Raw genomic sequence first — 27,476 nt, forward strand, 5'->3', positions numbered from 1 at the left:
TCAACTTGGATGTGCCTTTACCAGAAACATTTTTCAGATCGCGCCAACACATTTCATATGAATATCACGTGGCTAGAGGCGCCAAAAGTATGACGTCAGAATTTAAAAAGCGTCACCGATTCGCTTGTAATCAGGTCACCCAGTCCAGTCAATATTCGTTATAGCAGGTATAAAAGTTCTGCTGCACATTTATCATTAGGTATAATGAAGGGAGTTTTGCTTAAAATAATCAAAATTTAATAGTATGTGTGCCTATCTAAGCGTTAGCAATGTTATTAATGTACTTCTAAATAACCGATAACGATTTCGAGACGAGTTAACCTCAAATTTTCAATTGAATACAGAAATCATCTAGCGTACTCTGCAATGTCTTCGGCTTGTACAATTTTACGGCGAAGTATATCAACTACCTGCGTATGTCATGGAAAGCGTAATTTCCGTAAATTCTTACTATACAACAAACGCGGTACTCGTCTCTTCAAGGAACACCAAAGAACAGCTCTCAATCCAGTCATACCAATTGATCGTGAGTATCTTGTAAATATCTTCATGTCTATTGCAACAAATGTTAATTTTTATTATCTCTATCATATAGCTACTATGAATCGCCCCACAAACTATAAAATGTTACCATTTCAGACCGTGGAGTGAGACCAGTTGGTTATCACCATGATAATGAATTTATCACAATCCCTGAAATGGTGCCTGATATTATTGTACCATCACTAGAAGGCTTTAATCTAAAACCTTATGTAGCTTACCATACGGTAAATGTAGAACAATCAGAATTTACTCCCCAAGATTTGTTCGATGCTGTTTATGCTCCAAAGATTCATGATGATTTTCAAAAAAAGAAATTAGCTGAAGACGGTAGTCCTTTAGATCCAAATGAGCATGAAAAGCTCACAGCGGAAGACGCCAAACGATTGGCATCAAAAACAGGCTCTGATCTTTTTGGTTAGTACTTCACTGCCACGCTATTAAATAACTTAGTTTTATCATCTGTAGAAATTTATGTATGAATAAATTGGTCAAGTTCCACGTATTCGGTATACATATAAAATTCATTTTTACCACCTCAAAGTATGTGCTATCCATATACTGAGTGTTCTTTTGTATTGAGTTAATTTTTAATCATTGTGCTCAATTTAAAGATTTGTCATAGGATAATTATTCTGTGATTTCGTTATACTTCTCCATAGCATATATTCCTTCATTGAATTATTTCAATATAGCCACTCCAGCTCAATTCCTGCTTAAATTCAATAGTTGTTGAAAAATTAACAGTGTGGCTATTGTTTAATATGCTCTTTATTTGTTACAATTTAAGCGCGTTTGAGTTACACACATTGATCTACAGATTATAAATGGTAATCATTCACTATTACTTATGATTGTTGAAAAGAAAGATTGACTAAACCTAAGCATTTGTCCCAGCATTGAGTCCTTACATGTTACGCTGATATGATAACCTGGCCTCCGCTTTGGCAAGTTTGCGCAATTCTCTCCCTTTCCCTATTAATAGTAAATAATTACCTAAAAAAATAATTGCAGTTATTGACTAGTATCGACAGGCATCTTAGGCCTTATATTATAAATCATACATTTTTTTTCACTTAGTAATTTACAAAATATCTATCTACCAGGACTAACTAAGAATCTAAATTCGTTTTCACCAATTTAAATCATCGTAACTTATTGCTATTAAATCAACAGCACGTTTTAAAAATGGTTCTTACACTATGAACTATGTATAATATCAAAATAATCATTTCAAATGAGACTACCTTTTACCTGATTTAATCTTCTTTTCTAGGTACTAAGATTAATTTTCAATTTCAATAAACATTTTTCAACATCGTACCTATGCCTCATTTAAAATGATTGATTTAACAACGATTAGGCTACCTTAACTGCTATTAATTCGCTTATCAAAAAGTTTTGAGCGAAGTTTGATTGTTTGTTTGGGTAAAAAATGGTAAAGAATTCGAATGATAAAATCGTTGTCAGTTGTGCGCGGCCAATATTGCTTCAATGCTTTCTTTATTTCTTATGAATATTAACGAACTCAAGAGAACTGAATACAGAAGTCAATATGAGACTGATTTCATTTTCACTGTGTACATTCACATGCAGATAATAATGAACCCGATTTGTATGTTATAGAAAATTCATCAATCAAATTGTCAACAATCGATATTGAAACAGTATAAAATGAGATTAAAATTCATATTTATTGTCTGATCTTGAAGTTTTTCATTTGTTTGTGTTTTTCATGTTTTCGTAGATTCGGAATCCATTGTTAAACAGATTATGTACTGGTTTGAGACAATGGTTCTCTTGCGCTTATGCACAAAATCATATCTCATAGCTTACACTGATATTCCGAACTCTTTCACTACTCTCTTACATCTCAGCTAACGTTGATTGCTACTATCATAATATCATAACTTCTAAATGCTATCAAATTATTATGACCAGTGGAAATAAGATCTTACTATGGGACGCAAATTTCGTTTCCCATACCCTGATAATATCAGCAATATGAATCCGATGAGAACTCATCATTATGCTTTAGTTATCATTATGGTACGAATATTCACCAAAGAATTGATATTTTGACGATTGATTATAATATTTCCACTTGTCATAATGTCGGGAATCTAGAACGCAAGTCGGTAAAGTCTGCCATAATGTTAAAATTATAAGAATAACAAGTTTCACATAGAAAGTCCGACTAAAAAAAAACAAATTCTTCATGCATATTAAGGTTTTGGTTAATTCAATTATGAACGGATTAACATTTATTATGTATTCAACAATAGTGGTTGAATATCAAAACAGTGGACAGAGACCTACTACACTTGAGTTTCTGGATCCCTCATTAGTCATTAATATTATTGGTTGGTGTTTTTTTTTTTAGTTAATCATCAGTCTATGACAAACGTGGTTAATGAATAATTGCGTTGTCTCTATGAAATGCAGATAATTGATGCAGTTGACTTGTAATACATCGTAAGAATTATCTTCCTGCTTACCCGAGGTCAAAAAAGATACAGAGAGCATTTCGCTCTCTGAACTTTGTCAGAAGATTATTTATAGTTGAAAATCTTATTCTCAATTCAATGAATATTCTCTGACAAGCCGAATAATCATACGTATCTAAGAAATATGCATGTCAACATGAATTATCTGTATTCACAAATCACAAACTAAAGGCTAGTTTATTGCCAGTTATTGTTCCTTTACTGAAACATGTGGTTGTTAGAATATTCGAAATCGTACTATAGCTTGTTATTTGAACATTGGGTTTTTTCTCTTACGATGGTGTATGCAAATAAACACAACCATTCAAGATATGTATCATATTTTCATGTAGGAAAATGGCACATATTTTGGAACAACAAATATTTGCTTCCCTGGAGAGCTATATAATACATATCGAAAACACATGTTAGAATAATACGTGGCTCGAAGCGCTCATTCCATGGGATCTCCGGCGTTTTCAAATATTGTTGAATGGGGACTGCTTCCACTAGGCCACAAAAAGCCCCCCACTCCACCGGAAGGCAGATACGAAGCCCCTCCACCAAGTCCTACCTATCGTTACAATGTTCATTCATTTATTCACATAGATGCAGTCAATTTTGCAGTACTAAAATTCAGCAGCTAGTCAAATTAGGATCACAAAATATGATGAAGGCTATTGATAGTCCTATTGATTCAGTCTGCCAAGGAAAGTAGTACTAACTCAATATCTTACTCTATTTTCAGCCAAGTTATTCACGATTTGTATCGAACAGTAATTCTACCATCTCATTCAAGATAACTACTTGTAATGCAGTTGATCATATTAGATCTGAGAACTTTTTTATCCATAATAATTTTTTTCATCTGCAATGGTGGAAACTTTTGAAACAAACTAAGATTGTTGAAACTGAATACAAAAAGCAGCTACAGTGGTGGTTGGTTGCACAGAATAGAAACATGGTGTAACTACTTGCGACTAGAAATTGGAGATATCTTTGAGTACACTGTGTGTGCCATTTATTCCTTATCATTCGAAATATGTTTAATTAGTTGGTGATATGTTTAGACTAGCCTACAGCATTCTCCAGTGTTCTGATATTTATGGGTCAAGGATTAACATGCGGATGAGGTAATAAATGTGAGATCAAATAATAAATGCTCAACTTAAATAAAAATAATCATTTATTCGAATCAGATAAATAAATAATTGTAGGAACAAATCGCAGGTACTAGCTAGGTGATTTTGCGAGCCATATTAAAATGATCAATTATTCAACTGTGAATTTGTTACAGCTAAACTAAGGTATCATCTACAGCTAGTTGTAAACCAGAAACTGGATGTGTATCGTCACAGATTTAACGGATTATAGATTTTCAACAAGTGATCACAGACAACGCTTATTCATGATATTTAATATGTTTAATGATTATTCATCCCTCAATAATTAACTCGACATTTTCATATAACAAATTTACAAGCATAGCGATTGCCAATTCATAATTTTCACGAAATAATAATTTAATACTGTATGAAATTCCTGAGAAACATGATCAACATTCATTGTGTTATTGACTAGTTGCTGCCTCTACAATCCGGTTATTCTGTGACCTAAAGTTCTCTTACGAAATTACCTGTTGACTCCATAGGAGCGTTCTTTCAGCTAATTGACAGTCAGCGGCTAATCGAGAAGGTAAACTTTTCCATCTTTCTTCATCTCTGTCTCTTTCAATTTCTCCATCGCCATGATTCATGGATAGAGGTGGTAGAATTTGAGTTCGTTGAGCCATTTTGTAGCTGTCCTGTCTAGGTACGTGATCCCTTCGTCTACTTCCCGTGGCTGATGTAATAGGTGTTGGCGTGGGACTACCTCCACCTCGCTGACGATGATAGAGATTTCGTTTCTGCTGTAGCATTCTGTGTTGAACAAGCAACTGTAACTGTGCCCCAGAATCGGCACGCATTTTGAACTGTGGTGGTGTTTGCGATGGTGTCACAGGAGGACGCAAGTGAACGAGGTCTAAGTGGCCTCTAGCCTTTCCAGAATCTAGAATCCGATAGAACAGTTAAAATTTGTCTAAGAAAAGAATGATGAATGGAAGGTTACAATAAGTTTGTGAAACCTATATCAAAAAGTTGTCGATACCTTGGATGCTGCGCTGCTTTGTTGAGCGATCTCCACTACCCTGTGGACAAAATAGGAGTCTTGGACCTCCATCAGATGCTCTGCGCCCTTGCGACACCCTTGATATTCTTGCTGCGACAGGCGACGGACTTTTAGGTGGTGGTGGTGTGCACGATGGCAAACTGCTAGTGAAACATCCTGTAGCACTAAAATCTGGAGGGCAGCCTGAGTCAAAACTTGATTCAAAAAGATCGGAAGACGAGCTTCCATCACCGGCAAACAGAGATGTATGACACGGAGGATCTATGGGAGGACTGTCAAAGTGCTGTTGTTGATAGTCACTCAACCTTCGATTAACTATTTGGCTGTCTATACGTTGACTTATATCTCGGTCCAAGCCCAATCTATGTTCTTCCAATTTTATTTGGGCCTCTCTGAGCTCGTCTCCACTGGGTCCTTCTTCCAAATCGCCTTCTACACTACAGCAACCCTCGTCCGTGGATGAACTGGTTGAACTGAATCTCTTTCCAGCTCGACTAGCATCTTCTCTGCCTCTGCAAGTGAATTGCGTTCAATTATGTGTGATGGTCAATAGAGTACATTGAACCGTTTTATGAGGAAGCAGAAGAGGTTTTTATTAGATGAAGATGACTGTAATGTTGGAATTGATCAATGCCCATGTCGAGCACAGTTCAATAGTAGACCCATTCGCCTAATAGATACTAATTTTCCATATTCGCATAAATACAAATCAATACATGATTTTAATAAGACGAAAATAAAAAACATGTCCGCGGTTAGTTATTTTATGTCAAAATAGAGCAAATGAAGCTTTGACAAAATCTTCACCCGTGTGAGCTTAGAATTCTGGGTAGTTTTCAAAGACTGATACAAAACCGTTTGAAAATGACTTTGAGAGTTTCGATGAGAGCCGAAAAAAATAAAAAGATTAAATTAAGAGTTACCAAAACTGAAAGAGACAGCCACGATCTTCCAATCCGACCTGTCCAGATAAAATCTCCGATTTCCTCACCAATCATGGATCAACAACGACCAATCAGTTCAACGTCCGACTAAGCTATCGCTGCAAATAAAAACCAAACTATTAAGATCTATCCTGATTGGTAATTATCCTCGATAGGTAGGATTGGAAGTTGCATTTGGATTCCGAGCGGCACTTAAAAACTAAATGAAAAACAAAACACAAATAACCATTTCAATTCAAATGTACCTTGATTTGAATTTTTCTTCGGTTCCTCGAACAACTGTAGGCCAGCAACTAGTATTATTACTAACACTAGTAGTACGATGCTGTTTTAACCTCTCCAAGAGTAAAAAATATATGGCAGCATGATGATCATAACTGTTGTTTCTGAGCGACTGTTGATTCACAAAATAACGAAAAGTGATTATAATTACAACATTCGAAATTTCCAAAGCCAATTACTGTATGTAATCAGGAAAATACTTATTTAGATGCAGTTATTTCGTGAACTTACTTCTCTGGTACGAGTAACATCAATTCCAAGGCTATGCATGAGCCTCAAAATTTGTTCATTGGGTTCCTGTACAGTTTGCGTTGCTGCTGCAGTTGCAGTATTAGAAAGCTCTGCATCATTGGTGTCTGCAGTCCCCTCCATCCAATGATGTCGTTTTATTTGTGGGATGGTATACCGCTTGCCTGGTTCTAGTACTAGCATCTTTCTTATCAGACTCTCGCAATCTAGAGTTCAGAAAAGAAATACAACTTTCAAATTTATGTTTACCTTTGGTCTTTGAAGAATCTAGTTATTTGATGAAACGTTTTGTTTCTCTAGTTATGATTTATAGAATCAAGTTTTCACTGATGTATGTACTGATAAGGGTGAATAAATAGTAGTACTATGTGTAGTATGAGCATTAGTTATTTTTCTTATTCTATCAAGTAGTTGTACGAAACAATGCTACAAATGAGATAATGACAAAAGCGATTTTTGGCTTTTGTGAGCTGTCATGAATTTTCAATTACCTGTGCTCATGAAGTACGGGATGCGAAATCTTCCACTAAGGACTCTATCTCGCAAAGACTGTAACGTAGATCCATCAAATGGTAAAGCACCACAAACCAGAACGTACAGGACAACTCCCAAGCTCTAAAAGAAATAATATATCAGCCGATATTCTAGATATTCAGTTTTAGAGAAGACCTGCGTTTAAGACGGATAATCTACTCGTAGGTTATTTGCTCACCCAGACATCGATTTCTGGGCCTGCATAGTGTTTCCCACGAAAGACTTCCGGTGCAGCATAAGGAGGGCTACCACACCACGTACTTAACCGTTCTCCTGGAGCAAATCTGTTACTGAATCCAAAGTCTGCTATTTTCACATTCATTTGTGCATCCAGAAGCAAATTCTCAGCCTTCAGATCACGGTGAGCGACTCCTATTCCATGACAATATTCCACTGCTGATAGAATTTGTGCAAAAGCTGCTCTAGCTCGAGGTTCACCCATTCGACCATATCGAGCAATGTAATCGAATATTTCACCTCTATTGGCGTATTCACATACCTACAATGATTAGAAGACATTAATTTGTAGAATTAAAATTTGATTTTCAATGTTGTAGGTTTCTGTTTGCTTAGCCCGATTTAACAATGTTTATATTGCGATATCTATTATTTACCATGTATATCATATTTTTGGTTTCCATAACTTGATATAATTTAACAATGTGTGGGTGTTCAAGTTGCTTCATTATCTCCACTTCACGGTATACCTTTTCCAAGTTTGTTGAATCCAACTGTGTTTTGTCTATTATCTTGATTGCCACCTATGCATAAATATCGTGTTTATAAATAACGACCTGCTTAACAAGCGAGATTCATCAATTAAAAGTGTAACGTGTTTGCCATTTGCTCATAATTATAATTTACTTGGGATATGCAGTCAAACTGCATGCAGCACAAGGGTTTGAATATCATTTTTTTTCTATTTGTATGGCTCTAAAAAGGCGTTATAGAAAGAGTCACCTCTGTCTTTGTGATCCGGTGACGAGCTAGTTTGACCACAGCAAAATTACCCTTGCCAATGGTTCCTTCGATGTCATAGAATCCTACTCTGATTTGCTTCTTACTCTGACCTGCTCCACCTTCCATCTTTCTGTAGTAATCTTAATTTGTTGATCCCTATACATCAACCAATCACTGGAATCCTTCACCACTTTCTACAGTACCTGAAAATATTTATAGTCATGCATGACTAAAAAACCAGATTGGGATTTGAATTGAAAAATAAGTCACGTCACGTGACATCACAGTATCATTTGGGTTGCCTATCATTCGGGTACAATCATTGTTGCTGGAATTGCCAATACCATTTCACGTTATGCAAAGATGACAATTTTAATTAGGTACCTCTTGGGGTGTATTGCTTCTTTTCATGTTAATCTCCAGAGATCTACTGTAAACTATTTGAGGATCGTTATTTTGCCATTTTTCTAATTACCATTGGTTACTTTAGAGCGCGCGCGCGCGACGGAATAATTATGGGCTTTCAAAACCAAGAATTTTTGGTGTGCAATGCTAATCACATGTTCCACTCATGCTTTATACAGTGAGAACACAAAGAGAGAGCAATCAGTGAAATTGCTGCAAGGTGCGATTGCTTTTGTTAGTGAAGATAAATATATAAATAGATAGGAAGAAAGCTAGCTAGAGTCCGGAATAAATCGCGGCATACGTAACTACGATACGATACAGTATACCGTTTTCAGTCAACGATTATATACACCTATATACTACGTACTGCTACTCCAATTTAGAACGATCAAAAAAGTGTGTTATTTTTTTTTCTCCCTCCATTGAACGTGCGTCACCACTTACGCACCGGAGTACTCACAATCAGATTAAGTTGCTAGTCAGATTAAAGAAATGTTCCTGCAACAAGTGCAATGCAATACAACAGCGACTATAATTGACGTCATGCAAGTCCATACTATCATGTATAATACAGAACGAACGTACGCGCGCTCTGAAGTACATACCTATTGACGGGCTTGTATCAATAGACGGTCGATAGGGATATAGTATACATCGCGTCAATTCAGTAACTAATTTTACATACCTATGTGTCAAAAAAATTCTATACTGGATGTCAAAAATAGAAATTCACCGTACGCGTTGTGTTTGGCTCTGGTTTTGACGTAACGCTTGCGTCAATTGCTACTCTCATGAGAGAAGAGAGAGAGAGAGAGAGAGAAAAAAAAAAATGAAAACGAACGAACCTAATTGTAAGACGGAAAATGCGATACAACAGCGGAAAAACCTCTGGAAAATAGTCATACCACTGGAGAAAAAGAGAGAAAAATTCTCACGGCGTTAACGCTTCGCACCCTATATCTTCACAAATTCCCGTGAACCCTTATTTGTCATTTCACTTACCCGCCACGAAGAAACCGGGTGCCGTTGCCATTTATTCGTAGTTTCAAGTCGTTGTAAACGTTATCACGTACATTCAAACGATTACATTCAACAATATCATCACGACAAACCTCGCGGCGAGACGGTTCGATACCGACTAACTGCCAGCCATATTGTTGCCGGTCTCCCCTTGGACGCCCCTGACGTCGCGATACTACCACCACCATCGCAGCTGCCTTGGTACCTGTGCCGCTTTCATCGTTCAGAGTTCGCCGTACGCACGCGTTATCTTTGACAATTGACGTCAAACGAGGGACTGCCTTCGCGTTAATTACTTCAATGCAATTATAAGGCAAACATAAGATCTATTTAGCTTAAAGCATGCTGAAAACCTTTGGAGAATCATGTCCCGTTAAGAGCCCTCAGATGGGATATTCTAAACTTGGGCTAGGTACGGCACTGCTTGACGTCATTGAATGACGTCAATGTGTAACTCCCTAACCGACCCCCCTTTGGTAGAGAACATATTATTATCGCGCCAACGCAAGAACACTACCACAAACCTTCAAATATTAAAAGGATTTGAGCCAGTTTAGCGTATCCCAATCGACAAACCAAGGGTTAAGGGTATTAGAAATAATCTGGGACTACGAGTCATTTATTATTCGCACTTCCACTGATGAGTATCGTTGGGCATAATTACGCGTAAATAGCGTACAATCATAGAATTGAGACACTCTAAAGTATCCTTTATACATATAATATGCACCATGTCATATCATATCGTGTAGGGTTGCTCATGAGTATTATGATTCGTATAAATGTATACATACATACTTGTAGGCAGTATTGTAAGATCGTGCGTGACGTTACATGCTGGATAATTTTCGTCTTACTTTTCGATGCGATGCATTTTTTCATATTTACAAGCTATTAAAAAAAATCGAAACCAACTAAAATTTTTCTAATACAGACTTTTGGATGTACAATCGTACAAGTGAAAACAGTTCGACATATCTATGCATGTATGATTGGAAGGTTTTGAAGGAGCGCATCGATCAAAATTCAAAAATGACCTTCATAAGGACCACCTTAATACACGCATACATGTACACATGAAATATATTCATTACAACCGGTACAGGTGTATGTGTAGTATATTGGATATGTAAACGGTGTATATTTGGGAACATGAAATACATAAGGTGATTTGCGTGAGTAGCGTAGATCGCAGACTGTTCACTTTAATACTCGTGATCGTTTCGAACTCGTAAAAATTCTATTAAAAATGACTTTGCTCCCATTTTGCTACTATAGCTATCAAGAGCAGACCCCGGCTGAAATCGACGACATTCTTGAACATATATACACGCGTCACAACAAAATTATTAATGTCTCTGCACGTGTTCCTTCGCAAATGATAGATCTATACAGACGATACGATACATAACTTATTCGATATGCAATATTATATATTATGTTTATACCTGTATAAGTACAAGAATCATCTGAAAACTATACGTACACTAATGTATGCACCGGCATCTAAAGTTTGATATCAGAGTTCGTTTATTCAAAGTTGGCTGAACACGCAAAATATTTAACCAAAGTACTCGGTTATTTTATAATAATTGATATCCGGGAAATTCATTCCGAATGAATATACTTATATCTGTTCAAGATTAATTGTATGTACGTACGTTCACAGTTATATTTATACTGGATTGGTATTATAGGTAAACCTAGAAAATATTTACTTGCATAATAACCGTTTACCGTGATGTAGTGCATATCATATCTATACCCACTTTTGTGATCAGTATAAGCACGCTCTTAATCGTAATTATTGTAGAAAGATTACTCTTCAATAAATATTACTTCGACCAGTTGAATGACGTCATTCTGTTAGCAGTGAAGTAGCTGTTGTAATTAATATTGGGCGCAAAATAATAAGGGATAATTGTTTGATGAAATGATGAATCTTCTATACTATGCATACATCAATTCGAATGCGTAGGTAAATATATGGAGTTACGCTATTTCGAAACCTATCAGTACCAGTTGAGAATGGCGTGAAATTGAGTTTGTCACGTCACGTAGTTGATACTGACAAAATGCAGAGTGAAAAGATCAAATGGATGTCTCGTTATATACCCATGTTTGCTGTCGCGCGTAAAGTAAAGAAACTGCAGCTGTAATTTCAAGAAAAACATTAATGACATACGTCTCACTGGAACGGTAAAAGATATTGAGACAATAACGTGATTCAGGATTCATATAAAAAAGCACACATATGGAGCGCATATAGGTATATGATCGGAGCACGCAATGTTTTTTAATTTATTGTCGTATTTTTGCATACAGATATCTAGAATTTTATTTATATTTGGTACTGCGGTCTATTTTCATCAAGTCGGGAATTCTAAAAATCATCGCGAGGGTCAAAAACACATCCGCAGACGGGTTCATATGATAAACGTCTCATGTATAAACATTTTTTCTTTTACTCAATCACCCGACATTTTCACGCACAAGATTCCTTTTTATAAACATTACAGCGTAAATGCATTATTCATCCCCCAAATTGAGAGTGAGACAGTAGACAGAAAATTAGTGACAGTTGATCAACTATCCGTTATCGTTTACGTAATTCCTTCTGTCCAGGTTTATAACTCTCATTCAATTCCACATTCAGTAGGTTGGAACCGACTTATAAGGCTTTACGTGAATGTCGGCACGTTGCAATTTTCACGTGAAAGTGATACGTTCTTCCATCACAGATATAGAGTAACATAATTCACTCGAATTTTTGTCTACAGGATGTTTCGGAGAATGTAAGAACTAATATTAACAAATGCAATGTACCGATCATTCTTACGAATCGCCGTTAAACAGTAATGCTGCAACAATACTCGACGCGATATGCAACATGAATTTCATACTTCTCCCGCCCTAGTTGTTCGTAGCTCGATTAGTTTCCAAAATCGTCGACAGGCCACCCCACCTTACGACTGTGACTCTGTGTGGTGAAGTCGTAAACCAATCTCGCAAGTAGAGATATATTCCAGTACTTTCTCATAATGAAATAATACCAATAAGAGGGGTGACTTAGAATTTGGAGATAATTTCAATTTTTGAGATGTTATATTTTAATATTCAAATACAGAGTCTAGAGTACAAGGGTGTCCTGGAGTTTTAGCTTCTTGCTCTTAGCTTTAACTTGAGCAGCGATGCGATCCAAGTCCCTGCGCCCTTGACTGGTCAATTTGCGGCCACCATCTGGTGCTCTTTCAATGAGTTTCAGCTGTTCTAGGGACTGCAGCGCCTTGCGAGCAACACCACCAGCTGATCGGCAGAAATGGCTTGGATGCGTGCCATTGCGTTTACGTCCACCAAAAATCTTAGTTACAGCTCCAACACCAATTGGACTACGAATGTAAATGTGTCGAACTAAGGCAGCACATCTGACGTAGTACCAATCAGGATCATATGGAGCTAATTCCTTGAAACGAGCAGACTTGACAATGTCCACCCACTCAGGGACGCGCATTTTTCCTGTCCTGGAATGTTACAAAGAAAATTAGCAACCTCATCTCAACTATCATGTATAAAACTACGTATAAAAATGAGTTTCACAAATGTTTTCGAGAAATTCTGCAACATTGATGGCATGCTGGGATTTATCTACAACGCGAGCAATGTGTGATGCTCTGCTTTACTATTATTGTGGAATAAGGTTATGCACGACCGACAGGTCTTAAAAAATTGCAAGTTGTGCTTACTTTTTTAGGAAGGCGGCGAAGGCCTTCACGAATTTGTGTTGGTCGACGTCCTTAAGTGTTACGGAAGGCATCTGGAATAAATGATTTCACGATTAAAAATTGTTGAAATAATTTCTAAACACGAACCACATGGGTAACAGGAACTAAATCGAGTAAAATTGATAATCGTTTGGGAGCCTAATTCCCGTAGAAATAAAGCCCAGAAATTTAAAACTGGCTGTCCTGAGTTGTAAATATGACATAAACTCTAATTGTTTACGCCTTTTCGTATAAGAAATCAAGTGAAATGTACAACAGAACGTTTATTCCACACACCTTGTAGCGGCGCTTACCGGAAAGAGCTAAATATAAAATGGCTGCCGCTAAGGAAAATAGCCATGAAACAGACGATGTAAGATTAAAAACCTCTATGTGATTTCCAGTGCTGGCGTTCCCGGTACGAAACCTGAAATCTACATACTTTTCAAGCGCCAATGAGAGGCGTTCCGGACATTCCGTTCCGTGTGCAGTTTGCGCTATCGCACAAGTCCTGAAATTACCAAAATTCTCTTGATTATTAAAAAATTGATGTGTTGTCGACGAATATCGTTGATTTTAGTTCACGTAATGAATACGTAAAAGGCCTCATTGAATATCTCACAATTTTATTGTTACGTATTTGAATACGTTGGGAGTAGATTCTATGGTAAAAGCATCGACAACGAATTCAGATCTGTAGGTCTGAATTCGTTGGCATCGAGGAACTATACTTCATATTGTAAAAGTTGGCACACAAGTCCTTCACCACGCTTCTCTTGCCCAGCACCTTTTAATTCGAAGTTTCAGTTCTGTATATCTATGGTTTCACAAATAATATGTATTTTTCCAAATCACAATACCCTGTGTTATAAACACATACATGTATATAAGAAAATACTTTTTCAAATTTTATTTATTGCGAGCTGTTAGTATGAGACAAATTCTTATTATAAAAAGTGGTAGCAGTTGAGAATGTAATTTCTTTTTTCATACAAATCATTTGGAAGTACAGGATGATACTTCTAGATATCCAAATTATCTACATAGTTTAATCTAATCGTATTTTGTATAATATTAGTTAGTGAGCAAAATATATATAATGTTCAATGTTTCAATTTGCTTACAACATATTAATATCTATAAGTATGTACGTACATGAATATATTAGGTATTTTTTTTCATATGTATGTATAATATATTCGTAGTGTTATCAGTCATCAACACAAAATATGAAATAATTTCTTATTCATTGACAGATGATTATCAATATCAACTAATTGCAAGATATTCAAACCTCTTGGACCATTAGAGCATCCAAATCATTTTCTCCAGGACATAGTACAGAATCGATGTTGTAAAACGCAGCATGTACAGTAATCAAAAACCACGAAACACCTGCAAACCAATGGTTATTTGACACATAATATTATCTCTGAAACAGTGATGAATTGATTGCTTTGGAATTTACCTAGAACCCAGAAGAGAGCAGCCCCTGCTCCAACAAGGTAAAACAAAGGCAATGAGCAAGCAGCTACCAAGCCATAAACTTGTGCTAGTGTTAATTTATGGTTAAGAAACATTAACTCTTGCTTGGCATGCCTCTGAGAAACTTTATAGCAGATGCCAAGAGAAGCTACGACAGCGAGCAAAAGTAGCGGAGATGTGATTCTGGAAGTCAAAAAGTATTACACATAATATATTTAGGATTGAATAAGGTAAAAGTACAAAAATTCTAATATAATAAAATCTTACAAACAATATATAACCAGACCAAGGAAAACAAATAAGTAATTGCTCTGGAAGTATTCGACGTTTTTCATAATCCGCTTAGTAAGTCTTGAGAAACTCGGAGGTGCTCTGATGTTGTTTGAGTTCAAAAACAAACTCCAAGGCCTCACATTAGCCTGTCTCTGTTGAACCCACTCCTGAGCCTGAGGATAGCCCATTTTGCCAAGTGGAAGTTGTGACAACTGTGGCAGTTCAAACCTGTCAAATAAAAATACCTTGTGAAAAAAAATACTTTACCTGCGGCTGCGGTGATTTAGGATCCTGATATTAGGCAGAGGTGATATTCAGTTTATCCACAAGATTATAATTGAAAATTGTAAATAATACAAAAAAGTTGTTAGCAACAGTTGCAATATGTCAGACGAATTGGACAAGCTGTTTAATCCAATACGCAGTTGTTATTCAGTTCATTTTGGCCTGTTACCAATACTTACGATAGTCTTACATTACCTTGCCTTTCGTTCATTAGTAAATAAATAGATTCTCAATCATGATACAAGATACATTTTGCTGTCAAATAGGTTAAGTTTTCAAGTGAACACGCATACATATTGACTGAGACCCTCAACTGTAGTCATTCTTATGGGCAGAATAGGTAATAGTATGTTTGAAAAATGAAATTACCCCTGTGAGGAGTAAGATTGGTGATAATTGTGAGCTTCATCCAACACTGAAAACTCCACGTCACCTGAAGTAGGGTTTTTTGAGGCCATCGTACTCGTATTATAAAAACAGATAATAAACAACTGTTGTCACGTCTCTCGTTGCTCTTTCGCCTCTATCCCATTCTTTCCTCGCTTTTACACTTCTCGACTCTTTCACGACGTTTGCCCACCGATGCGTGCGATTGTCCCTCTTCTAGCTCTTCTATACACGGGTACAAGTGTGTTCATGTACGTCAGTGTACGTATATACGTACGTACATGATAGCGTTTCTATAACAACGCATCTCAGTATTCGATGCCATTTCTCCCACCAACATTTTGAAAGTACGCATCATTCCTCCATGGTACGCAACTCTACGAGTGGCCTATGCGCTACAGGTTGCAATGCAGCTGCGGAATGTGAAATGTAGATGCACGATATATTATGTTAGATATTTATGGGCTAGATGCATTCAAAAAATCCAAAAATTTTCCAGTAATTTTTTTCACGAATGTTAACTTGGTAATGATTTTTTTGGAAATAATCTGATACGAAAAATAATCTGAAATTCAAATCATTCGGTTGTTGATATGCCTAATTCTACCACGTGTGTTGAGCGATCTAACTGTAAGCCAGATATGAATATATCCGAATTATTTTAATGTTTTACCGATTCAATATAGGGTGATTCAGAGTAGTAGGAAAGAAAAAGAGAACCTGGATATTCAAGGATTGCTGCGTGAATTTCATTGATGACGGGTTCCATTACATTCATATCGTAGTAACTACGGAATTGTGTTTCATGAATTAGAATATAAAGCCGAATCACAGAAATGAAAGGGCACATGATGCTGTCACGTGACACTACAATCGCCCAAATTTTTGGATGGAAAGAAATCAGCCAATTGGAGCGCGTGTTCTTCCCAGCGACCTTGAAGAAATGATTTTAATTGGAGGAAAATAGATCCCGTGATGCATTGAGCCACCTTCTCAACGACGCAGCCCTACGTCGAGTTTACGTGATGTTCAGTGCGTAAACACCGGCATTTGAAGTGTATCTGATGGTGACAATTGAAAAGTAGATTATAATGGATATCACGCCAAGGCTGAACTTTTGTGCCAGTGACATCGAAGACGACGAGTTGAACATCAGCTGTCAGTCAAATGGATCGGTTTCATTTTCAGGTGTGCGATAATTGAATCTGGTATAATAAATGCCGTAGTAAATTTACGTTGTACGGTTATACATACACACAATACTGTGATCGCAAGCAAAACACAAATTTATTACCTGTTTGGCAGCTGAATATTTCATGCTGTATTTTATTTCATGCTGCTAATCCAAATGCGTTCTTACCATGTGCAAGCATTATTATCACGCACCATTATTAGTGATCCTTTAGCACTTCAGGATATTCACAAAGCATTTTACCCACTTCAGAAACAAACATTTTTAACTTTCAGAGCCCACTGGGATCAGCATCCCTGCTTGTAAAGAACAGCTAACATCGAGTTCACCGATTGCTTGTAGTCCTCCTTATAAACGTGTGAGAGCACTCCGTTTATTTGATTCACCAGCAACACCTAAGACTTTGATGGAAAAAAGTACAGCACAAACGCCGATACTTCCACCAAGATGTACCAAGTTAATTCACATGGAAAAACCCAGAGCTGTTGCTTCATGTTTTCCTAGCAAGTCTGAGAAGCCTGCAGCTAATGTCAACCCTTTCACTCCTACTGGCATGCAACTGAATGCTCGAAAGAGAACACGGTCAAAGCGAAACCTTAATAGGTGAGTTTATCAGATCCAGAAATTTTGAGGCATTACATTTTTTCTATTCCACATTAGAAAATTAGGAGAGTACAGTCTTAATATTTATAACTTTAATCCACAATTTGATTGGACTTTTCATAAGGATTGAATTACTGCTTACATTTTTCTTTGGATTTATAGCAGTTCTCCTGAACTCCGTGCCACCAGTCTTGATACCTCCGATTTAGAGAATCTAGATGTTGAAGTGGAACAACCAACAAAACGTGTAGCTCTTCATGAATCAAACATACCAAGATACCATCAAGAGTTCTTAGAGCTTGAATTAATCGGTATTGGAGAGTTTGGCTCTGTTTACAAGTGTATCAACAGGTTAGATGGTTGCACATATGCAGTGAAAAAAAGTATTAAACCTATAACGGGAAGTGTAAATGAAAAGAACGCCCTCAATGAAGTATACGCACATGCCGTACTCGGTAAACATCCACATGTAGTACGCTACTATTCTGCTTGGGCTGAAGACGATCATATGGTCATTCAGAACGAATACTGTAATGGTGGTAGTTTGGCAGATTCAATTTCAAAACTTCAAGCTAGCAATGCGATGATGTCCGAAGCTGAACTGCGCCAACTATTATTGCACATTGCAGAGGGTCTTAAATATCTGCATTCTTCACAACTAGTCCACATGGATATTAAGCCTGGAAATATCTTCATATCAAAAGAAAAAAGGCTACATTCAGTTGACTACGACTCTGCTGATGATGGATTTGATGAAGAAGAAACAGTCGAGGAAGAAATAACTTATAAAATTGGAGATTTGGGTCATGTCACATCTATCACTAATCCATTGATAGAAGAAGGTGATTGTAGATATCTACCGACAGAAATCTTACACGAAGACTTGACTCATATGCCTAAAGCTGATATTTTTGCATTGGGGTTAACGGTATACGAAGCAGGTGGTGGTGGCGAACTACCTAAAAATGGTCCCCAATGGCATGAAATTAGAGATGGAAAGCTAAAAGATCTACCACAATATAGCAGGGACTTTAACGAACTGTTGAAGGTAATGAATAACGATTTTACTTGTTTTTATACTAATTGCTGCCCGTTTTGTTCATCGTTGATTCTTTTAGTTTGCTAATTCATGTAATAATAATGTTATAGTTAATGATTCACCCAAACCCAGAGATGAGACCATCGGCAACATCGCTAATTCAACACAGAGTCCTATATCCTTATGGAAATCAAACAAAAGCCCAACTTCGACGGGAGTTGAATGCAGAGAAATTAAAAAATGAAATTCTTGCGAAACAAGTTGAAGAGGCTAACAAATGTTTGAAAACTCTCGCACCAAACGTAGTTGCTCTGAATGCCACAATGAATCTGGGAGGATATGGTCTGAGGCCTACGCCAACCAGAACCTCTGCTCGAGCTATTGGTAAAAAAGTGAACCGCAGCTATAGTGCAACCAATATTTAATTATGGCAAGCTTGACTGTTTCATAAAAAGTCAATGCCAAAGGTAGGTTTGGTGCCACATGGTGCCTTATTTTTGTGATAAGCAAGTAGAAACTTAGTAAGTACGTAAAAATAAAGAAACTTGAAACGAACACATCGAAAGTTCCAGGGTCAAACTCACATGCTCTGATAAACAGTAGGTCTGAGATTTAAACGTTACTAACGTGGTTGGGCAAAAAAAGTAAGAACACTTAAGAGTTCATAAAACTTTGATTCTGCACGAAATATTGGAAGCAGGTGAAAAATAAGCATATTTAGCCTGGTGATTATTTGAAATTGTATGCCGTTTGATTGAAATTTTTTTCTTTTTTTTGGTCCAATTATTTCCTACATTTTAACAAGTTTACTTTTCACCATGCATCAAATGTCCTATTGTGTTTACACCTGCCCATAGAATAGGTAATATATACTACGTGTACTGATTAGTAGCAGAAATGATTTTTGCTTCTTGTCTTGAATTACCAAGAATTTAAACTTCATTCTTTTTACTTACTGATTATTTTAATTAACTCCTCAGAATGTGAGGTTCCAATCCATTATTGTAACAACGTTTAGATCCTACAACAGTTGGGGGCAGCAGGGTAGAGGTGCTCTTAAATTGTGGAGTATCATTAAAAAAAAATTTCTGTTTTCTTTATATGCTTGAGCGGAATGTGATTGTCATGAAGATTGATGACAATTAGGAGTATGAATAGAATCATTTTATTTCATTGTTAGTTTTTTTCTTTCTTTTCTTCTCGCATTCTCTGATGATTGGGCAGTTCAAATCCACGCATTATTTATAGACAAGTCTCAGAGAAAAGATAAGGCTGAGCTATTCACTGTCCGTAAAGCCTAGAAACGGTTTTTCAAAGCAATGATCTTTTAAAAGTGTTATACAAGAATTTTTGCATGTATACCTCAAAACATTTATGTATCTCCTCAACGTATCAAAATTCACCATTACTTTGTAAATAACCCACGCCGGCAACTGATTTTATACCTTAAACCCAATGATAAGATAATGTCTACATCTGTGGTCTATTTTATTTTAGTATTGTATCCAAATTTCTTGTCTAATAACTGGTGTCTATATTGACAATATTTTGTAAAAATTTATCAAGAACTTCCTATAAAACCTTAAAAATCTGAAGATTTTTTACTGCTGATATGTTGTACAAATGTGATCACAAAATATATCTCAAATAAAACCAGAAAGTTTTTTTTCAAACACATGGAAATTATGTACGTATGTACCTAAGATTTGAAAATTAAAAGTATTCTCGAATCAGAACATGTGCTGATGATGGTTATTATATGGTTATTATCGTAGATATGGCAGAAACAGCATATCAAGAAATCTTCATAAATAGTTTATCATGTTTAATGTAATTATTACTACTATCATCTTTATAAGCTTTCTTATTATAATGATTATAAATAAAAAGTGAACCATTATTTTTACGTGAGTATTCAAATCTCGCACAAAAACAATGTCCCAATGCAATTCGAGAGGAGCACTCGAGATTCCTCTGTCGTCAACACTCTGTAACTACATGAACTACAACGTATTGCGCATTGTCAGGCACTGCATTCAACGCACTGCAGTTTTCCCATGAAACTGCACCAAAAGTTGAAACGTCAGTGCATTTTTAAATAAGAATGTCTGTCCTACGCGTTTTGCCGAGAAAAATCACCGAAACGGCAACCATCCTGTCTCGAAGTGTGCCGAATGTGTCATACCACGCAAATGTAGGTATTCGAGATTTTCTATACCTTTTATAACCTGAACTATGTAAAATTAAATGTCTCACATTGTAGTCGGAAATCGGAATAATTGGTAATCAATTTTTTCTTTAGGTTTTAGACCATTATGAGAATCCAAGAAATGTAGGTTCCCTGGATAAAAATGACAAGCATGTGGGTACCGGACTTGTTGGAGCTCCAGCCTGTGGCGATGTCATGAAATTACAAATTAAAGTTGACGAAAATGGAAAGATTACAGATGCTAAGTTCAAGACATTTGGTTGCGGATCAGCCATTGCTTCAAGTTCTCTGGCAACTGAATGGGTGAAGGGGAAAACTGTGAGTTGCACTTTGCTTTAATTAATAATACAAACCGAACACTGCATTTCGTAAAACTTGAGAATTTTCGTGGCTTTTTATTGCTCAAAAGGTTGATCAAGCATTGCAGTTGAAGAACACGGATATCGCTAAAGAGCTTTGCCTCCCACCTGTCAAGCTACACTGTTCGAGTAAGTTAAAAATTTATTCATATTCAGTTTCGATTACCTCGTAGTTCCAGTTCTCAAAATTTGATACGCTATAAAACTAGTACATTTGGTATAAAGGCAAAAGAATAATTCACCGATGGTTATACGTAAGTTACATTCTATAAATTATTTTTAGTGCTTGCAGAGGATGCTATAAAAGCAGCCCTTTCCGATTATCGCATCAAGCAACAATCTGAGACAAACAAGACCTCCAATAAATCTTCAGCCTAATATTCGAGTATAGCCAATCGTAGTAACAACCAGTTTCGGCATTGCAATTGCTGTAAATAGTGTATTGCATCACATCTTGCAATGCATATTAGCTATAGGTAAATATGTAATGCTGTTACTGTAGGCAAACACACGCGCCAAGTGATAAATACAGAGTCTATCGTATTGAGAGTCTCATCACGGCTATAATAGAAGAGCACAATATGTTAAGGTAATAAATTATTTGACTGAGTACAGCAACCGAAATTAATTTCTTGATATTACCGTAAATACTATATTTTAGTACTTTATACATACATTTAGGTACCTGGCTATGCAAACGTGTAGTAGTAATTTACGTTATGGTCGTATGTATAATTGATCTGAAAAATATATTTTAGAAAAGATTCAACTGTAACCGATCTCAAGGTTAATCAAACATATAGATTAACAAAGAAGTGACCTTGTACAAGCATTGTACCTATTTCCTTTTCATTTGGGCCTCCCAGATCCTGCGATTGTACCAGACGTTGAAATCACGCTAATTACTGCGATTGCTGACATTGCCAGATCTGCATGAGAAGGTAATATAGTTGTAAATATAGTTTGCTTCTAAACAATTTCATGTAACGATGTTTGAAAAACTATCGGTAATATCGTTCGATCACTGAGGAGCCGATCGAGAATGTTGGAACAAGCTATGCGAATTCGTGTGATTAAATAATTTGACGATAGTATTTATTTCTATCAATACCGGACGTGTTGCCATATTTGCGCGATCAGCAAGTGGCGATTATATACCGCCACAGTGCCGCGGTAGATCGCAAAAAGAAATTCTATCTCTTGAGCCCGCGTCTTCTGCGCATTTCTTATCTCCTTCTGACTACTCGGACAGTCAGCGTGATGTCTTGCTTTCTTCGATGGTTCCTATGCAAGTTCCAGGAGACACCGCGCGGTGAAATAAAAGCAATATGGCGGAGTTGACAGAAAATCTGTGTTTGTGGGTGTATTATTTTAAATGAAAGCTAAGTGCCGGATTATTAAGCCGAACCTGATTTTTAACAGATATTTATGCGGATCAGACATTATTGCTGGCTAAATATTCTGTGCAAACCGGATTGAGGTAAATATATCGTACAGATGTGAATTCAGTGTAGCTGCTACAAGTACATGCCAAAATGAAATCGTTCATACTGCAAATGATTTTGATTGTAGGTGTCAACCGTACATAAAACTATTATATGCGGTAAATGCGACCTTCATAGGTTGCATTATTTATTCATGGTGGTTACCATCATCTGTGGCTCAACTTGTTAGCCAAATTTCAAAGGATGTCTTCTAACCAAGGAAAGATGCGAGGTATGCCAAGTGTCATAGCTAGTAAAAATAACCTTCTTTTCTTCTGTCATTTGCTACTTTTATTTTGTCAGTCACAACGATACATTTCTAGTAAAGAATTCCTTTCTTACTTTTTTGTAATATCTTTTTAACACCAATGTCCAAAATTTAGTATTGACACTGCGTTCAGGTTTTTCTTGTTGTTTTATTTTTTATGTATTTCAATGTGTTATTGTTTATTTTAGGCCCAGGTCGACCGCCAAAGCAAAAGAGTTCTTGTACGTGGTGCGGGGAAACAAAGCAACCTCTGAAATATGTCCTCCCAACGCAACATGGGAAGAAAGAATTCTGCTCAGAAACCTGCTTGTCCGAGTGCCGAAAGGCTTACATCCGAGGTGCCTGCGTACAATGTGATAATGTAATCAGAGGGACTCCTGTTAGGCTGGAACAGCGGGATACTCCTGCCAAAGATTTCTGCTCCTCTTTTTGTCTTAATAAACATCAGAAAAAAGAAGCAGATTCTAGAAAAAGTAAGTCGCAATGTATTGCACTATATTATGTCGTGATGTAGTAGAATAAATCCAACCACCAATTACTTGATTAGTTTTTCCCATGGCAAGCAAGTTGAGCTTAAACAGTTTCAGGAGTTTACTTGCAATTTGTCAATTTGTAAGTTGGAATTTTTTTAATCAGACAATGGAGAGCAACCGTCACCTGCAGCTTCTCCGGCACCATCTGGTTTGCCAAGTGGAAGCAGCACCCCTACAACGACACAATCGTATACCAGCACAAACAGTCAGCCGATAGTATCTCAACCTCCCTCAACTTCAGCTGGCCCTTTTCAATACGAAATGTATCAGACGTTTGATTGGGATCTATATCTCAAAGAAACCAATAGCGTTGCCGCACCCATTGAGTGCTTTAAGCAGGTAGTGTTTTGCGGCTTGTTTCTATAACTATATTATGAGGAGTAGAAAAACATTTGGATGCAAATTAAAAATTTGATTGTAATTACAGCACGAAATTCCACCGACAAATGAATTTAAAATGGGAATGAAACTTGAAGCACTAGACCCTCGTAACTTGACATCAACTTGTATTGCAACAGTAGTGGGAGTACTGGGTCCAAGATTAAGATTACGTCTAGATGGTTCAGACAACAAAAATGATTTTTGGCGGTTGGTAGATAGTAATGAAATCAACCCTATTGGTCATTGCGAGAAATCAGGTGGAATGCTTCAACCACCGTTGGGTTTTCGCATGAACGCATCCAGTTGGCCGATGTTTCTTCTGAAAACACTAAATGGTGCAGAAATGGCTCCTGCTAAAGTTTTTAAAAAAGACCCAAAAACACCACGCTGCAATCTCTTCCAAGTAGGACACAAGCTGGAGGCCATTGATAAAAAGAATCCTCAACTCATATGTTCGGCAACGGTTGGAGCTGTTAAAGATGATCTTTTTCACATTACATTTGATGGTTGGAGGGGTGCTTTTGACTATTGGTGTCGTTATGATTCAAGAGACATATTTCCTGCCGGCTGGTGTTTCAAAAGTGGACATCCCTTACAACCTCCTAGACAGAATTGTAAGCTGGATTACTTTTTTAGCGAAAAAAACAAAATACAGACTATTTACGATTGTTATGTTATAATTTATCATTTGTCATCAGCAGCAGGACAAAATAGATTCAAGTCGAGAACAAGTAATGTTATGCCAGTTGTTGCTGTATCGGGTACAGGAGCTGGAGGTGAACCCGCAGTAGCTTTAGTTAGCCCTGCTGGGTCAAGCGCGCCCCCTCAAACAGCTACAGAGCCAGATACCAGCACTTCAAATACCAAAACTCGTCAATTCGAGAATGGTGAGTTGAGTAATTCATGAAGCTCGATATTTTAATAAACAAATTTTTGAATACGAATATCTCTTTACAAATAAATGTATTGCGCATTATTATTTCATTTGGGTGACGTCAGTCATTAACGCAAGATGTTGTTTTTTCTTCACAGTTATGATGTGTGTAAACCACAATTGTTCGTGTGGCCCTTATTTTGATCCTCGAAAGGTCAAAGCCATGCCAGCGCAGTTTGGCTCAGGGCCGATGCTTAGTGTGACAAGAGACATTTTCCAAGCTTTGTTAATGGCTGCAATTAGTCCGCGACAAATGCTAAGTTTGTTAAAACGAGGTGAGGGAGAGTGCATTAATCTAACTCTTGAGAGCAAACCGACCTCTGTGAGGTTACCAGTGTTCTTAGAAGAAGAAGATTTCTATACTTACATCAGGCGACAACTCGAGGACTTATGCGCCTGCGAACATATGCTGTTCAGGCGAAAAGAACAGTGTACCAAATGTCCTATCCAACAACCGCCGTTAAGTAAAAGGGAGGAATCTAACGGTACTGCTGAAAAAAGGAGGTGGTCTTCTGACAGCCAGCAAAATCCTACAACTACTGCGTCTCCCCTGCAATCCAGTCCTGGCCCCATTGCCACAAATATACCAACATCTCCCACGACAGCCAAGCAACCAAGAAAGCCTGTTCTTGGTAAAAAAAAAAAAACACAATATTAACTTTTAAGACTGGAATTCCATGCATTTCAGAATTGAATAATTTCGAGTCATTTGTTTTATTTTAGAATTAGAAGCAGCTACATCTACGACACAATCCGAGAGCCCAGCTAGTAGGATATCCACCACTGAGCCTGCAGAGTGGACCATAGAAGATGTGATCCTGTACATAGCTGCTATAGATCCTGCATTGGGTCAGCATGCAGATCTCTTCAGAAAGCACGTGAGTTGATAGTTGACCATTGATTTGTGGACAGAAATTTAAATGTCGTGATAATGGATGAAGCAAAAGGAGATTGTGATCAGAGAACTAAAATTCTATTTACATTACAGGAAATTGACGGAAAGGCACTGTTGCTTCTGAATTCGGACATGATGATGAAATACATGGGTTTGAAGTTGGGCCCAGCTTTGAAAATTTGTAATCTTGTAAATCGCATAAAAGGTCGAAGACATCTGATGCTGTGACCTGATCAAACACGTACAGACAAATAAGGTTGAAATAACATTTTACATTTGAGTCTAATAATCAACTCTTCATTTACTACCTATTTCAACATTCTATTCATAAAAACAATGCATAGATCTTATGGAACAAAAAGAAAAATTCTCTTGAAAGTTATTTAACACATTGTAGATGTGACTGTTTTATTTACTTCTGAAATAAGTATTAGTCTGGATGAGTTCAACATCGCATTTCAGAAATATCAAAATTTTCCTGGAGAAAATACCAAATTAGATAAATTCAAACATAACGTATTGTATGTACAGTTAAATTTATCGTTTATTAGATACATTTTTTTTATATGTAAAAATAATATCATAATTGGTCAGTAAAAAATACAGTCCAAAGTCTGGTATCAAGATGCACAGATGTCCATCTCGAAAGTTATAAGAATGTGACATAGAATCATTCGTTTATACGCTCATATAAGTTGATGAACAGTAGTAAGAATAATTAGGATCACAAATTTCTTAACTTTCTACTTTGCACTATATGTGTACATAAGCTGAAAACACTGCATTTATTATTATAAGGATAAAAATTAGACGCAGGGTTGTTCTAACGAAATCTCATAATCTCCATCCTTTCCTTTGTAACAATGAAGATACAGTTAGACTGTAATCACAAGTGTGATTATTCATTGGTGGTGAACCCTACGAAGAAATATCATGACGTATGTATTCTACATACAATTAAAATATGCCAAGAACTTAGTTCAGTTGCACAAAAAAACCGAATTGAGTTCATTTTTACAAGCATAATGTCAAATTTTGGCTCAGCAGGTATTGAAGAAAATATATACTTCTTTTATGTATCAGTTATGAAAGCGTAAGTAGAGTGTAACTTTTAATAGTTCAAATTTAAGAAATATGTGGTTTAATATTAGTATAGTTCTCTTACTAGATATGGTAAGCTTAGGGTTGATATTGACTTGAATGTATCGCACTATATCTTTTGATTTGATTGAACGTGGTTAAAGAACTAAAGATGTTGTGCATTGAGCACTTTGTTAAAATATCCTAATCAAAATGTAAAAACATGCTGTAAAAATGTGAATAGACGAAACTGATATCGCAAATAGTGATCGCACCATATTGATTTACTACGTAGTGATATTACACTGAAGAATGTTTACCCTCTGAATTTTTACAGTATTGTAGTATGTGAAGTCCAAAAAATCTCTAAAGAACATTCGTTTGAGCGAACCATTTACTGCACCTAACGAATGTCCCTGTGCATTCTTTCAACTACATCGACAAAATGGATTTCAAGAGGATATTCAGAAAGAAATTTTTAATCAAACCTCAAGATCCTTTAAAACTATTTTTTTTCAGTAACTACTGTGAGAATTAGTTACATCTGCATTGGCATGGTGAGTGTCAATGAATACAGTTTATATGTGTTAGACTCTAGATTGACTTACACGTGATTTAAATGCAAGACATATTGAGGCAATGTAATTGCAAAAACAGATGTAATTGAGAACGCATTGGAAACATTATCCACTGCTGTTATAATTCATGGGGCTTTC

The 27,476-nt window shown here is 36.7% G+C and overlaps 7 protein-coding genes and 1 long non-coding RNA gene across 13 annotated transcripts; 4 read left to right on the forward strand and 4 right to left on the reverse strand.

The window, feature by feature from the left end:
* Window positions 1-27: 27 nt before the first annotated feature.
* Window positions 28-1,045, forward strand: LOC105692432 (39S ribosomal protein L41, mitochondrial). Of its 3 annotated transcripts, none has more exons than XM_020856095.2 (3): window positions 28-167; window positions 345-526; window positions 640-1,045. In XM_020856095.2, exons 2-3 carry the CDS (start codon window positions 367-369, stop codon window positions 960-962), a joined length of 483 nt encoding a protein of 160 aa, XP_020711754.2. In that variant the 5' UTR covers window positions 28-167; window positions 345-366; the 3' UTR covers window positions 963-1,045. The 3 variants fall into 3 exon arrangements, with proteins under 3 accessions (XP_020711754.2, XP_012267055.2, XP_012267054.2); XM_012411632.3 differs by having other exon boundaries at window positions 64-199; XM_012411631.3 differs by having other exon boundaries at window positions 114-242.
* Window positions 1,046-1,293: 248 nt separating this feature from the next.
* LOC105692466 (serine/threonine-protein kinase MARK2-like) lies at window positions 1,294-9,760 on the reverse strand. The gene is made up of 10 exons (XM_012411690.3): window positions 9,575-9,760; window positions 8,165-8,367; window positions 7,819-7,965; window positions 7,383-7,703; window positions 7,162-7,285; window positions 6,653-6,876; window positions 6,385-6,533; window positions 5,175-5,707; window positions 4,663-5,075; window positions 1,294-3,600 (listed from the first exon to the last, which is right to left on the reverse strand). Exons 2-10 carry the CDS (start codon window positions 8,288-8,290, stop codon window positions 3,481-3,483), a joined length of 2,157 nt encoding a protein of 718 aa, XP_012267113.2. The 5' UTR covers window positions 8,291-8,367; window positions 9,575-9,760; the 3' UTR covers window positions 1,294-3,480.
* A 2,918-nt stretch (window positions 9,761-12,678) lies between these two features.
* On the reverse strand, window positions 12,679-13,737 carry LOC105685158 (40S ribosomal protein S19a). Its single transcript, XM_012399015.3, has 3 exons — window positions 13,651-13,737; window positions 13,336-13,406; window positions 12,679-13,113 (listed from the first exon to the last, which is right to left on the reverse strand). Exons 2-3 carry the CDS (start codon window positions 13,404-13,406, stop codon window positions 12,723-12,725), a joined length of 462 nt encoding a protein of 153 aa, XP_012254438.1. The 5' UTR covers window positions 13,651-13,737; the 3' UTR covers window positions 12,679-12,722.
* Window positions 13,738-14,248: 511 nt separating this feature from the next.
* On the reverse strand, window positions 14,249-15,903 carry LOC105685249 (prenylated Rab acceptor protein 1). Of its 2 annotated transcripts, none has more exons than XM_012399197.3 (4): window positions 15,766-15,903; window positions 15,106-15,339; window positions 14,822-15,021; window positions 14,249-14,748 (listed from the first exon to the last, which is right to left on the reverse strand). In XM_012399197.3, the coding sequence occupies exons 1-4, from the start codon at window positions 15,852-15,854 to the stop codon at window positions 14,642-14,644; spliced, it is 630 nt and encodes a 209-aa protein (XP_012254620.2). In that variant the 5' UTR covers window positions 15,855-15,903; the 3' UTR covers window positions 14,249-14,641. The 2 variants fall into 2 exon arrangements, with proteins under 2 accessions (XP_012254620.2, XP_048511509.1); XM_048655552.1 differs by lacking the exon at window positions 15,766-15,903 and adding an exon at window positions 15,576-15,731.
* A 286-nt stretch (window positions 15,904-16,189) lies between these two features.
* Window positions 16,190-20,290, forward strand: LOC105685248 (wee1-like protein kinase). 2 transcript variants are annotated; one of them, XM_012399194.3, is made up of 4 exons: window positions 16,190-16,971; window positions 17,251-17,578; window positions 17,741-18,626; window positions 18,728-20,290. In XM_012399194.3, the coding sequence occupies exons 1-4, from the start codon at window positions 16,875-16,877 to the stop codon at window positions 19,040-19,042; spliced, it is 1,626 nt and encodes a 541-aa protein (XP_012254617.1). In that variant the 5' UTR covers window positions 16,190-16,874; the 3' UTR covers window positions 19,043-20,290. The 2 variants fall into 2 exon arrangements, with proteins under 2 accessions (XP_012254617.1, XP_012254618.1); XM_012399195.3 differs by having other exon boundaries at window positions 17,744-18,626.
* Window positions 20,291-20,621: 331 nt separating this feature from the next.
* On the forward strand, window positions 20,622-21,960 carry LOC105685250 (iron-sulfur cluster assembly scaffold protein IscU). The gene is made up of 4 exons (XM_012399199.3): window positions 20,622-20,811; window positions 20,920-21,144; window positions 21,236-21,314; window positions 21,469-21,960. Exons 1-4 carry the CDS (start codon window positions 20,722-20,724, stop codon window positions 21,561-21,563), a joined length of 489 nt encoding a protein of 162 aa, XP_012254622.2. The 5' UTR covers window positions 20,622-20,721; the 3' UTR covers window positions 21,564-21,960.
* LOC125501046 lies at window positions 21,805-22,435 on the reverse strand. The gene is made up of 2 exons (XR_007278542.1): window positions 22,297-22,435; window positions 21,805-22,114 (listed from the first exon to the last, which is right to left on the reverse strand). It is a non-coding gene; the product is annotated as an uncharacterized LOC125501046 (long non-coding RNA).
* Window positions 22,109-27,025, forward strand: LOC105685237 (polycomb protein Scm). 2 transcript variants are annotated; one of them, XM_020851900.2, is made up of 9 exons: window positions 22,109-22,665; window positions 22,758-22,901; window positions 23,126-23,410; window positions 23,574-23,809; window positions 23,898-24,465; window positions 24,553-24,738; window positions 24,884-25,417; window positions 25,509-25,663; window positions 25,774-27,025. In XM_020851900.2, exons 2-9 carry the CDS (start codon window positions 22,874-22,876, stop codon window positions 25,906-25,908), a joined length of 2,127 nt encoding a protein of 708 aa, XP_020707559.2. In that variant the 5' UTR covers window positions 22,109-22,665; window positions 22,758-22,873; the 3' UTR covers window positions 25,909-27,025. The 2 variants fall into 2 exon arrangements, with proteins under 2 accessions (XP_020707559.2, XP_012254602.2); XM_012399179.3 differs by having other exon boundaries at window positions 22,463-22,665; window positions 24,550-24,738.
* The last annotated feature ends 451 nt before the right edge of the window (window positions 27,026-27,476 follow it).

Source organism: Athalia rosae, chromosome 1, assembly GCF_917208135.1.
Source record: "Athalia rosae chromosome 1, iyAthRosa1.1, whole genome shotgun sequence".
Taxonomy (NCBI): domain Eukaryota; kingdom Metazoa; phylum Arthropoda; class Insecta; order Hymenoptera; family Athaliidae; genus Athalia; species Athalia rosae.

Bases quoted from the DNA above. Each gene is read 5' to 3' on its own strand.
- LOC105692432 (XM_020856095.2), top strand. From the start codon at position 367: ATGTCTTCGGCTTGTACAATTTTACGGCGAAGTATATCAACTACCTGC. The intron at 527-639 runs GTGAGTATCTTG...TTACCATTTCAG, and splicing joins TCCAGTCATACCAATTGATC to ACCGTGGAGTGAGACCAGTT.
- LOC105692466 (XM_012411690.3), bottom strand. From the start codon at position 8,290: ATGGAAGGTGGAGCAGGTCAGAGTAAGAAGCAAATCAGAGTAGGATTC. The intron at 7,966-8,164 runs GTGACTCTTTCT...ATTTATGCATAG, and splicing joins ACCGGATCACAAAGACAGAG to GTGGCAATCAAGATAATAGA. The intron at 6,534-6,652 runs GTAAGTTCACGA...GTGAATCAACAG, and splicing joins ATGTTACTCGTACCAGAGAA to TCGCTCAGAAACAACAGTTA.
- LOC105685158 (XM_012399015.3), bottom strand. From the start codon at position 13,406: ATGCCTTCCGTAACACTTAAGGACGTCGACCAACACAAATTCGTGAAG. The intron at 13,114-13,335 runs GTAAGCACAACT...GTAACATTCCAG, and splicing joins TTCGCCGCCTTCCTAAAAAA to GACAGGAAAAATGCGCGTCC.
- LOC105685249 (XM_012399197.3), bottom strand. From the start codon at position 15,854: ATGGCCTCAAAAAACCCTACTTCAGGTGACGTGGAGTTTTCAGTGTTG. The intron at 15,340-15,765 runs GTAATTTCATTT...TTTATTTGACAG, and splicing joins CAATCTTACTCCTCACAGGG to GTTTGAACTGCCACAGTTGT. The intron at 14,749-14,821 runs GTAAATTCCAAA...ATTGGTTTGCAG, and splicing joins TGCTCTCTTCTGGGTTCTAG to GTGTTTCGTGGTTTTTGATT.
- LOC105685248 (XM_012399194.3), top strand. From the start codon at position 16,875: ATGGATATCACGCCAAGGCTGAACTTTTGTGCCAGTGACATCGAAGAC. The intron at 17,579-17,740 runs GTGAGTTTATCA...TTGGATTTATAG, and splicing joins TCAAAGCGAAACCTTAATAG to CAGTTCTCCTGAACTCCGTG. The intron at 18,627-18,727 runs GTAATGAATAAC...ATAATGTTATAG, and splicing joins ACTTTAACGAACTGTTGAAG to TTAATGATTCACCCAAACCC.
- LOC105685250 (XM_012399199.3), top strand. From the start codon at position 20,722: ATGTCTGTCCTACGCGTTTTGCCGAGAAAAATCACCGAAACGGCAACC. The intron at 20,812-20,919 runs GTAGGTATTCGA...TTTTTTCTTTAG, and splicing joins ATGTGTCATACCACGCAAAT to GTTTTAGACCATTATGAGAA. The intron at 21,145-21,235 runs GTGAGTTGCACT...ATTGCTCAAAAG, and splicing joins AATGGGTGAAGGGGAAAACT to GTTGATCAAGCATTGCAGTT.
- LOC105685237 (XM_012399179.3), top strand. From the start codon at position 22,874: ATGTCTTCTAACCAAGGAAAGATGCGAG. The intron at 23,411-23,573 runs GTAAGTCGCAAT...TTTTTTAATCAG, and splicing joins AGAAGCAGATTCTAGAAAAA to ACAATGGAGAGCAACCGTCA. The intron at 24,739-24,883 runs GTGAGTTGAGTA...TTTTCTTCACAG, and splicing joins AACTCGTCAATTCGAGAATG to TTATGATGTGTGTAAACCAC.